The 11704-nt window shown below is 37.8% G+C and overlaps 2 protein-coding genes and 1 long non-coding RNA gene across 5 annotated transcripts; 1 reads left to right on the forward strand and 2 right to left on the reverse strand.

Annotated features, from left to right (window-relative positions):
- Window positions 1-448: 448 nt before the first annotated feature.
- On the reverse strand, window positions 449-2451 carry LOC120744053. Of its 2 annotated transcripts, XR_005698289.1 has the most exons (5): window positions 2404-2451; window positions 1328-1566; window positions 1119-1230; window positions 716-804; window positions 449-598 (listed from the first exon to the last, which is right to left on the reverse strand). It is a non-coding gene; the product is annotated as an uncharacterized LOC120744053 (long non-coding RNA). The 2 variants fall into 2 exon arrangements; XR_005698288.1 differs by lacking the exon at window positions 2404-2451 and having other exon boundaries at window positions 1328-2343.
- Window positions 2452-2494: 43 nt separating this feature from the next.
- LOC120743870 (complement C1q-like protein 2) lies at window positions 2495-8004 on the reverse strand. 2 transcript variants are annotated; one of them, XM_040047830.1, is made up of 6 exons: window positions 6410-8004; window positions 4942-5095; window positions 4761-4832; window positions 4470-4553; window positions 4254-4385; window positions 2495-4159 (listed from the first exon to the last, which is right to left on the reverse strand). In XM_040047830.1, the coding sequence occupies exons 2-6, from the start codon at window positions 5000-5002 to the stop codon at window positions 3876-3878; spliced, it is 633 nt and encodes a 210-aa protein (XP_039903764.1). In that variant the 5' UTR covers window positions 5003-5095; window positions 6410-8004; the 3' UTR covers window positions 2495-3875. The 2 variants fall into 2 exon arrangements, with proteins under 2 accessions (XP_039903764.1, XP_039903763.1); XM_040047829.1 differs by having other exon boundaries at window positions 4942-8004.
- A 150-nt stretch (window positions 8005-8154) lies between these two features.
- Window positions 8155-11474, forward strand: tprg1l (tumor protein p63 regulated 1-like). Its single transcript, XM_040047828.1, has 6 exons — window positions 8155-8507; window positions 8725-8816; window positions 8896-8946; window positions 9037-9162; window positions 9474-9627; window positions 10155-11474. The coding sequence occupies exons 1-6, from the start codon at window positions 8277-8279 to the stop codon at window positions 10347-10349; spliced, it is 849 nt and encodes a 282-aa protein (XP_039903762.1). The 5' UTR covers window positions 8155-8276; the 3' UTR covers window positions 10350-11474.
- Window positions 11475-11704: the final 230 nt, after the last annotated feature.

An 11704-nucleotide genomic window follows, 5' to 3' on the forward strand; every position in this document is an offset into this window, starting at 1 on the left:
ATGTAACAGAGAAAAAAAATAAACAAAAAAAGGTCAATAGGCATGTTTCGTTTGCTAAATACTTTATTAAAAGACAGTTTCCTAGTTACGTTTATATGATTCACAGAAGTTTGTAATTTTTTGCATGATGTGCGTCCTGCACCACCCAAACGATCTGGGGCGTATCGGAGCCATTTCTGCACTGCTTGTGCAAAGACAAACTCGGACATAGAGTTTGCCCGTAACTGCTGCGTCAGGCTCCAATCAAGGCAAAGCGTCTCACCTATAGACACATTTTAAGAGATGGAATTAGCGTGTCTCATGTCTTAAATGTGTATGCAAGTGCTTGTGTGTTTAATCAACAGGCCGTTGTTATGTATTTAAATCACATCTGACAGCTATTACACTTTATATTTACAAAGTGTACATAACCTTTATATACTTACCATTGCCTTATTTGCCTCTTGTGATTGAAGAGCTGGCTCTGAATTGTTTAGCTCCTCAATGTTGTGCAAGGGCAAATCCAGAGGCAGTACCCCAGCATCTACCGATTCATTGCAGCCGGTATTGCGGATGGCTCTGACCTCCTCACGGAGTTCGTTAACAGCTCTCGTCAGGTCTGACAGAAAAAGATTTTTTTTTTTTTTTTAAGTATTTAAGAATACAGACAACTTATCAAAAGTTTCCTTGTGTCACACACAGATATGTACAAAGACACTAGACAGTATTTTATTACCTGGTATTTTCACTCGAGGGGCCCGGGGAAACCATTTCTTTGTGGGCTGCTCATCCTCTGAGTCACTATATGTGTACAGGGGATTTGGTCTAAAGAAAAAAAGTTGAAAACGGTCATAAGTAATTACAAATGTGCTTTTGGAATATTTTTTCCTAAAGTTACAGTTTGATTTATAACAACACACACAGGAAACGGAGATGTGCAAGAAGGTACAGTATACAAGGAATTTTTGAAGTGCACAAGTGTACACGGCTTTGCATTTATAAAAAGTTTACAAGCTTCCACTTTTTGGACTATATTATGTGGTGATATTGCAGTATGCAAGCACCACAGATATGTATAAAAGACAAGATCATAAATTCTTAGCAATCAAAGATATGTTTGTGAAATAAAAAAAATTTACTTGTGCTTTCTTTTATGACTGGTCTGAGTTTCAGCTTCGGACTGAAGGTCAGACGTATCACAGTGTTCACTTAGATATTTCTGAAGACTGCGTTCTGCTTCGTGAAATGTGTCTGGAAGTACAAACACAATGTATGGCCAGACATAAATTAGGACACGAAAAACTTGTTATTGTTACATTTATACAACACCAATCCAGATGATACCCACCATGGCTTATTAGAAGTCGGACTGGTGCATAGGTGAGCCATGTTGCACCAGGATGAACTCTCCTCTTTACTGCGTCGTGGATCCTGAATGTGTCTCACGGAGGATATGGAGGCCATGACAATTTCTCCCCATTTATCCATGAACTAGGGACTATTTCTGTACCACCAGTGCTAAACTGCACAATGCACCAGTCTTTCATTTTTATCTTTTTTTTAATTTGGAGTCCTTTTTTGCCCTGTCTAGGATAAACAGGAAACAGATAATTACAATATATTTCATAGTCACTACAAAACTTGATCTATTGATTGAACTAAATAATAAATAATAGCTTAAAATGTATATAGGCAACAATTACAAGCAAACCCGTATATGTAAGCATTTAAACACTGAAGATAATAAAATTAACAGTATTTTGTCTAAGTCTGCCATTGTAGGAATTCATGGCACCGAGACAAAAACTTGGCGCACAGTGTGGCGTCAAAATAGGCGCACACCTTTGACGCTGCGTTTTCTCCGTCTTCCTTGTCCACACGTAAACTGCGTTTAGCATTTACGTGTGGACAAAAGGTGCAAACGCAAGTTAGGTGAGCGTGCAGCGTAAAGTTAGGTGAGCGTGCAGCGTAAAGTTTGAATTGAGTGCGAATCGAAGCGGGTGCTCTCCAATCATTAAAAGTAACAAAGTCATTGAACACATTTATACAGTTACCTTTACGTTTATCAATCATATATCACAGATTTACAATTTTTTGTAGTACTATGCTAAAAAGCAACTACAGAGCGAAAGTCTGGGTCAAGCGCCGAGGTGACGGCAAGAACAAAGGAACCCTCGAAGCGTTAAAGCTAGCTTTGTAAGGGAATATAACGGAAAAGTATGAAACGAAAATGTTTTCTTTGTTGATAGACTTTGTTTGCAGTGCAATTTATTTGTTGCCGGATTGTAAGATGAAAGTAGACACAATTTCGGGCTCCCACATTTTATCCGAAACTTTACATTAACAAGTTTGTTTGGTTTTTTTTACTGTTATTCAAATGCAACCGTGGAAATAACGAATAGAACAAAAGTCATTCATTCTTACCTTATACTAATCGTGGTGCAGGCCAGTGCAGTGCATGAACTGATGAGAGGTGAAACGTCTTCAAGCAACTTAAAGAAGTCCAGACGCTTTTCTTTGCAAGCTCCTTTGACTACGATGACCTGGATGACTGAGAACCTTCACAGACATACAGAGGACATCAACATCCTGTTCAGAACACTGTGCAAATACTGCTGCTGTGCCACACTGGAACTGATAAATACGGGGCTACCATTTGCAGTTTCAATACCAACACTGATACTTTCAAACATGGTGGAGTTTTATTAAATAAAACTCCACAATGTAAGAGAACGTGATAGTATTTACTTAAATGTGCATTTTATTATGATTGTTGCAAAACATGCATACAGTGTTTATACATAGGAGAAAGAAATAGATTGTTTCATGGATTTGTAACTAAATTGGGAATTCTGCTAATCACAAACAGCATTTAACCAATAAGGTTTCTGCTGAACAAAACAAACAAAAAATAACACCCATTCCCATGATTTTCTTAGAATTTTCCGCACTTAGTTAAATCTGGAAGAGGACTTTCATCTCTCATTTCTTTTTTTTATTACCGTCCACTTTGTTGGAAAAGTTAAATAACACTGACAAAGAAACAGGTAGGCAAAGACTAAGGCTGCAAGCCTTCCTGGCAAATGAGAGCATTCAGTTGGCAAGTGATGTGGGTTATCCCTGGATTATAAGCGATCCATTAACTCATTCCTGCTTGCCAAAATGTTGACATCTGTTCATCTCAGGCCAAAATGTAATAACCGATAATTTCTCCGGTGAAAAAACATTAGATTTTTGTTCAGTAAACACAGTAATGATGCTTTATTAAATGGTTCTCAGTGCTGCACTACCGTTGCTTAAATGGTTTGTAATCTGGACTGATACAGTCGTGGCTAAGAACTAACTAAATCTTCAACTAAAGAGCAATGCTGCTTAAATTTTAAGCCTATATGAACTCAGATATTACCTCTCTTTCTCTCAGTCTCTCTTTTTATCTCTCTCTCAAGTTAAGTAAAAGTCCATAAAATGTAACAGAACATGCCAATATTTAATTTCATATATATTTATTAGAATTATGATTGCTGTACAGCTTACTCGATAAACAGAACACAAAGGTTGATTCTTTCATAGATATAAAGGTAAATTGAAAATTGTCTTCATCACATAAAACATTTCTACAAAACAAACCAAAAAATAAAATAATCATAATATGTACAATTGTCTTAGAAAATTCTACACCAAATTAAATCTGACACAGAACTAACAGTCAGGTGCTGAGGTGCTTTTTTAATGCAAGTAAAGACGTGTAAATGAAAAACATCTTTGATTTTTTTTCTTGTTGCAAATGTTATTTTTGTTTAGCATTTTTGTCAGTCAGGTTCATACAAATATCAGTACAGAGAACATCTTCATACTGCTGCGGAGTGTGCACGAGCAAACTAACAACTGTTTTCTGCTCACATGGTAAAAAGCAGATGGCCGCTAAAGGTGCTATGGTGATTTTCATTGTCAAAAATCCTTGTGTTAACCCACTGGCGCAAAAACACAACATCTCCAACCTCTAATAACAACGTGACACCATTAGCAGAACTTCCATAATGGGAATTCTGGTGTTCATAGGCAATAAAAATATGCTCGCCATTCTTGATCAACACAGCTCCAGTAGGATGAGCTGCATGACCATGTGCACCAATGTAGAACTCAAAGTGGTAAGCTCCTCTCACTGGTGCAATGAAAAATCCTGTGGGATGTTAAAATCAAATAAAGAATTGTCACCTACAATGATCTCAACTTTGTCATAAAGTCAGATTTTTCTTTTTTTCATAGATGCATACCTGTATGTGGATTATATGCATTTCCAATATTTGAGACGACACGTCTGAAGACCAGAGGTGTGTGTGTGTTAAACGGTCCAACAGTTCCTGACCCCGCAGCTAGCAGAGAGGCTGAGAAAGCCACTTGTTTCACTGAGACAGAGGACAAAAGCACGTTAAAATGACTGATGTTACATTGACTGTTGCAATAATGAGTTTGTTTCTAAATTCACAAACCTTCTCTCTCTCTCTTTAGAGCCTCCACCTGGTTTTCTGTGGTATTTGTCTTAGCTTTAATGGAGATCAGTTCTTGTGACTGTGCTGTAATCAGAGTAATTGGTTAAAAGAAAAAGAAAAAACAAGCAAAACCTGAGTTACATTGTAAATATTCATTACTTTGGCGTCAGTTACTGAAAACATATATTTAAATATATCATATTTCATGATGTCCAGAAAAAAAAAAACAGACCGAGCATTTTCCTCATCGTCTTTAATTATTCATCATTTTTCACTGCTGAGTATATATACCTTGATATTGTTCCTTCAGCTTGTCCAGCTCAGTCTTTTGCAACTCCAGTTCTCTCACCTTAGCTGCTTGTGCTAAATAAATAAATAAATAGATAATTAAAAAATAGCATGACATAATATTTGCAGACACCATGCCAGTGGTTTAATTAAATGGATTCTCAGGCCACACATTATACTTTACCTTCATTGTCTTCTCGCAAGTATCTCACTTCAACCTTCAGTGCACCCAACAAGGCACTCATCTCTCTCAGCACAGAATTGACGTCAGTAACACAGTTGTGTTGTTGATCAGAAGCTTTTGCTTGTCCTCTCTCCTGGGATCCAGTTTCCGTTAACTGTGGAATAATTTCATTGTCAGACTCTGTTTCAAGCCTGGCTGTTGACAGGAAGGTCAGCAGCAACAATGGAAAAAGCATTGTCATCTTACAACTCATAGTGTCCAGTTTACTGTTGTTTCTGTCTTAGTTCCAGCCTTATATAGCGTCTTGATTGTCAAGAATTTTGGGTCAATCATTGGCAGAATTATTTTATTATGAACACGTGCAGAAGATAACACTTGATACTTCTGACCTACTATGGCCTTGAGCTACCCCTCATTTCCTTTTAGTTTTTTTAAAATGACTTTCTTTTTATAGTCTTGAGCAAAAGTTCTCCAGGTTTTCTGAAAGCCTTTCAAAGTTGTTCTTTGGACATAGGCTGCTTTTTCACTAATTTAGAAGGAGTCTGTCTCAAAAACACATAATTAGTTCAGATTTCTTTAGTTGAATCTATGAAACTGACCAAAGATAACATAGTTTGATGGACAATGAATAGTATTTGTGCACCAACAAGATGACTCCCAAGTTATCAGCTGAAGACTTGGTTTATATCAGCATGGTGTGCAAAGTTTATTTAAGAAATGTGAGGAAATTCAGCAATTGGAGGACAAAAGAAGAAGTGGATGGCCCAAAAAACTATTCACAGCAGACCGACAGTTCACATTGCTGTTATAAAGGTGTATCTTTTCCATTGAATCACACATTGTGATGAAAGTCAAGTAGATCTAATCTACTGGTTTAACTAAATCAACTTGCAGCCACTGTTAATCTATTTGAAATCTTTGACTAACGATTCTGGCAGAAAATTGCTTATTAAGTACTATGACATTGAGAAACAGCATCAGTACTAACTGAAAGTTTAAGAGGTCAAACTTATTCTAACCACAAAGTGATGTCTCAGTCTGAAATATGGCTGACTGAAGGCTTCAAAGGGGAAATTAAAAAACACAAATTTGACAACATCAAATACATTTTGTAAACTCATAAAACTGACAGCACTTATCAGAAACATAAATGGCATACAAACAGATAACAGATTCATAAGTCCAACAGTAGAGAATTACAAATTGGTGTTTAGTTGTTCACATGTAATAAAAACAAAAAGTATTGAAATCAAAATAGCTATGCTTTGGTGTATTTGTATATGTATATGACAGCACTAAGCAACCTTCCACAAAAAAAACAAGTTACAGTCATAGACCAAACATGGTCTTCCTCAAGTTCAGATGAGTATTAAAGACCATTTTCTGTTCTTCCTCAATAAACTGATAAGCCAAGCATGAGAACAAAGTCTGGATTATAAAGAGCAAGAAGACAAACAAAAACACCCACTTGAAAGCTACAGCATCCACGTGTGATCTTCGCCCCCCATGTACATCAACAACCCTCTGAAAAACAAGTCAAAGTCAAACTGAGATTTAAAAAGTTATTGTTTTACAAATATGTTGACCTTTCCAGTTAAGTTAGAGAGGATGGACTGTGCTGACTGAGCCTGTGATGACATAAAACAGTTACAACAGAAAACCCAACTTTAAAAGCAAACAACATAAAACAAAACAAGAAATAGTTCAAGATTAATATTCTTTCACATTTTGGTTAAAAACAACAACAACAAACAAACAAACAAAAACTCTAATCAGTACAAATCATCATTACTAGTCTGCAACCTGCCCTAAGACTAATGTACACCCAAGCATCAGGTAAAGCAGGGAGACAAGTTTCTTTTAACACTGCAATATAGCTACAAAGCATTATCATTTGACTTCCAAAAAGGCTCTTTTTAAAGCAAATGCTGGTTTATTAGATAATTTTCATTTGTGGGCAAACTGCCTCTTAAACAGTACACTCTTTGCAAAACTGCATTTCCAGTTCACAGTTCCCCAGAGTTTCCACTAGAGGGAACTGTTATAGTTAATTTCAATATTAAATAGTTGTGAGCGTTAACTTATCGTCCTGAAAACCGGGGGGGTCTTTCAGTTTAACTGTTTTTGTCCATTACAGAAGACATAATAAACGGGCTGGGTCTCAGGAACACACCTCGTTCGTCATTTCTTATTTAGGTGATTCGCTTGTTTTCAGTGATATTTAATGCCTAATATTTGAAACACTGGTGGCATTTGGCATATAACAACCAAGAAAATTTCCAAAAATGAACATGAAAGAGTAAATATCAAAAAATGTCCAAGATTACAAAATAAATAAATTAATACTTTCTTGATTAAATATTAAGCTTAATGCTTGATTAAATACTGCTGTCGCACTGCTTTTTCAATAAACCTTTATATAAAGGAAGTTTACTATTCTTGATACAGCTTATAAATGTAAATATTATTACAGCAAAACTCTTCTACAAATGATTTAGACTTAACTATGTCATACACACACACACACTTCATACATCAAGTTACTTTTTGCACAATGCTCAGTCTTTTGCACAACCCACTGTCGTTGTTGCAGTTTTGTATTGCACTGTCTTGTGTCTTTATGGTTTTGTTCTGACTGGTGTTTCACAGTATTGTTTTGTTTTGTTTTTTGCAATGTTTGTGCACTTGCACTTTATGTAGTCCTGTGTTGATTGTCCGTTATATATAGCACCATAGTCTTTTACTGTGTACTGTACCACTGCACATGGTTGAAATGACAATACAGGCACTTGACTTGACCTAAAAGAACAAGTTTTTTTTTCCTTGCTATTCCCAGACTTACCTGGTCAGGAGATTGTAAACCAAAGGAATCTTATTACAATATTATTGTAGTATAACTATCGGGTTGCTGTGGATTTAACTTTGATATAAAACGTACAAGAACAGCATCTTCAGGAATACTATAGCAAGTGGCAGTACAATTATTTAATAATTACATGATAATAACGTCAATAGAATTAGGCAATAAAAACTAGAACATTACTTTAGATCATTTACGGATCATGCTAGTGAAAATGATGAAAAAAATGGAACCAGCCAATTTATTTAAAAAAAATATTTACTGGTAATTACATGGGTCAAAAACACCGTGTCCCTTTAACAGGAAGGAAATTAAACGGGGGAAGTGAAGCAATGGGGAGCTACTTCCTCGTTACCCCCACAATCACAACATTATTTGTGCGCAATGGTTGAATCTGCATCGTCGGGAGGAGATTTTTAGATCTAACAGTGGGTGCACATCGTTGGGACGCTCCGGGAAACGCGTACGTTTCATTATGCTTCAGCTCAACGACGCAATGGAGCCGGAGAGTCCGGGCGCTGCGGTTCTCCACCCTGCAGAAACCGAGGAGGGGGTCGAGGTTGCCTTCACGCCGCCGCCGGAGGCCGGACGAAGCTTTGGACACGCCGCCTCCGTGGCCTGCTGTCCCCCGTTACAAACGCTGACGCCTTTTCATGTGCATAACCCCACCATGCAAGCGAAAGTGAAGGACTACTTCGTGTTCAGAGTAAGTTGCTCCATCCATTCCAGCTTGCGGTGATAAGCCCGTTTGTTTTTATATGAACCACTCACACTTATCGTACGCTGCTTAGGTACCTTTAAGTAAACATGACCACCCCCAGCCGTAGGCGTCAGTGCAGGGCAGCATGTTGTGACAATCACAGTAACAGATCACAGGGAGGATTAGGCTCAGATGATTTACGGTTGTGTGATGCTGATCTCAGCCAGGTACCATTGAGCAGGCGGTGAGCGACATCAGGACTGTGGCACTGCCGTCCGAGGATGGAGAGGTGCTTAGTGTCTGGCTGCTGGCTGAGTAAGTATCCCGTCATCATGTTTATTATCAGGCAGGAGGCATAAAAATGAACTCTTGTGTGAACTATTGTTTTCTACAGAATTGATCACTGGAATAACGAAAAGGAGAGACTTGTGCTGATAACTGATAGGTGAGTCAGAACCATACCTCATCTTTAAGTGACTAATATTTAATGAGGCCTATCAGGTAGCCAACAACATTGTCTTTACGTTCTGTGCAGGTCCCTGTTGGTGTGCAAGTATGACTTCATTAACCTGCTGTGTCAACAAGTAATCAGGATCTCTCTCAATGCTGTGGACACCATCTCAGTGGGCGAGTTTGAGTTTCCACCCAAATCCCTCAACAAGTATGTCAGAATTTCAGCTTGTCAATAGCCAATTAGGATTTACCCAGAGTACATTAACAAATAAATGTGTAAACATTACAACATTAACCTTTAATATTAGCAAAACAGAATGATGTGTCTTTTAATTGTTTAAATAGCAATAAATACATACAAAAAAAATGTTTCCAAATTGATGCACATGGAAGTAAAATGTAAAAACTTACAAAATGTCTTTTGTAAACCGTTGTGGTCCATCTCTGTGGTTGTGCTGCATGAATGTCGTCAGCTGTTTGATATTCTAATCTTATTAAAACTGTTGTATTGTCAAACAGAAGAGAAGGCTATGGGATTCGTATCCAATGGGACAAACGTCCCCGGGCTTCATTCATTAATCGCTGGAACCCCTGGTCAACAGAGCTGCCCTACACCACGTTCACCGAGCACCCCATGGCCCATGCTGATGAGAAGGTGGCCTCTCTGTGCCAGGTACAGTCACTTTAATTAAATGAAGCTAAACATGCATTTTTATTATTTCCGATAATAGGCTACTTGACGTTTTGAAAACTAAGCAAATAAAGCTTCAAAATGTAAGGTCTTTTCTGTGTTGTGAAACAATGGTGACGGCTGGTGAATGGTTGTTTCAAACAACAAACAGTCACAGTTCAACTGGAAACAATGGACTGATTGCTTGCCTTAAAGACATAATTCAGCCCTCAAGATAAAGACAGTTATTCATACTTTTCAACTTGGTATATCAATAGATATTTTTAAAGCCGTTTGTTTATATTTTACTGGCAAGACAACAGCTGTGCCTTGGGCAATTTCTCATCCAGGCATTGCTACATGCAGTGAATGAAGCCCATTCTACTGCAAAATCTTGAATGTATTCTTTATTCCAGAGCAACCTCAGATACTTAACTCCAGACAGCAACTCCTATTTTAATAAATATATAAATTGTGCACTTTTGAAGTGGCTGTTAATAGGTTCATATTTTTTCCTTCTACCTCCCAAGTTGGACAACTTCAAAATCCAGCTCGTGCAGGCAGTGAAGAGAGCCCATAAGGAGCACCCGATCCCAGGTCGAGCTAACGGTGTGCTGATCTTGGAAAGACCCCTGCTTATTGAAACATATCTAGGCATAATGTCCTTCATTAACAATGAGGCTAAGTTGGGCTACTCTATGACACGCGGCAAGATTGGCTTCTAAATTCAGTCGTTTCTCCAAACTACAACATTTCAACTCATGTGTCTGTGTTAAATTACACTGTCTGAGGGAAGCTGCAGTGTAATGTGTAACATGTGTGTGCGCGTGTATGCAGAATCCAAGAGATGCCCACACACCTTCCTGAGTCGGTGTAATGGTCAGCCAACTGTACGTAAATGATGCACAGCACTGTAACAACTGTTTACTCATTCATTTTTTTGTGCCCCTAGTCCCCCCCTTTCTGTCAGAGTTCCACACAAGTGTCACACACACACGACCTTCAGGAGTGTGTGGCCGTGCTATAAGAGTTGGGAGATAAAAGGCACAGCACGTACTTTATATTGAGCTTCTTGAAGTCTCACGTTTCTGGTTTAACCACTAAATGACAGACTGTCAAAATAAATGTGATATTTAGAACAGTGAGACCGTATCATCGGCCAAGATGAGTTCCACGTTTGCTACATGATATGGTTTGTGTTTGCATTATTCGGACCACAGAGCCATAGAGTAGCTTCTTGGAATGGAAAAGCAGCTGATGAACTGAGTAGGATCGCCGTGTCACATAATTATTCAAATAAATTTATGTCGAGATATGGAAGGAAACTAGATAGGAGAGCATAGCATCTGCAAGGCTGTGCCCTGGGCTCAGCTTTGGTACTGATTTGCAGAATGCATGGGCTTGTTCAGTAGTAATGATGAATTACATATCAAAATCCTCTCTCTTGTATTTAACCCGTGTTTTATTTTCAGTGCTTATATTTACCTAAATGCTGTCTTTGCTTAGAGCAGGGAGCTACCATTTGCAGAGCTGTATTAGCTACAATAACAAAAATGTTCTTTTTATGTCAGAAATAATATGTGCAATGTGAACATGTAAATCTTTATGTTTGTTCTGTGAGTTGCCATTATGGTGCTGCAATTTGCATTTGTTTTAGACATATATTTGCACTCAGCTGTATTAAACTGTGCAGAGGGCGGGTTGGGTTACAAAGTGGCACAGATCCAGATAAAGCTTTGCATAAGTACATTAACTTCCTAGAATGTGTGCGTTGTGGATATTATTGTCCAGCCAAAGGTTACAGAACATACTTCCATGCATCGCCAATACCAACAGAAAACATCCCAAAATGCCTTTTTTTTTTCTGGTCTTATTTGTGCATGTTCCCTGCATGTTCAGTCTGCATGACAGATGTTTTTTTTTTAAAGAAATATCCCAAGTGAATCTGTAAATACTGATTGTTTTGTTTATATACATTTTTTTCCAATGCATTCGACTTAAGTGATCTAAGAATACGAATATACCATTAACAGTTCTCAAGTATTTTATTTAGGGATATTAACTCATTTCTACAAACACG

The sequence above is a fragment of the Simochromis diagramma genome, unplaced genomic scaffold, assembly GCF_900408965.1.
Source record: "Simochromis diagramma unplaced genomic scaffold, fSimDia1.1 OVJJ01000387.1, whole genome shotgun sequence".
NCBI classification, from domain to species: domain Eukaryota; kingdom Metazoa; phylum Chordata; class Actinopteri; order Cichliformes; family Cichlidae; genus Simochromis; species Simochromis diagramma.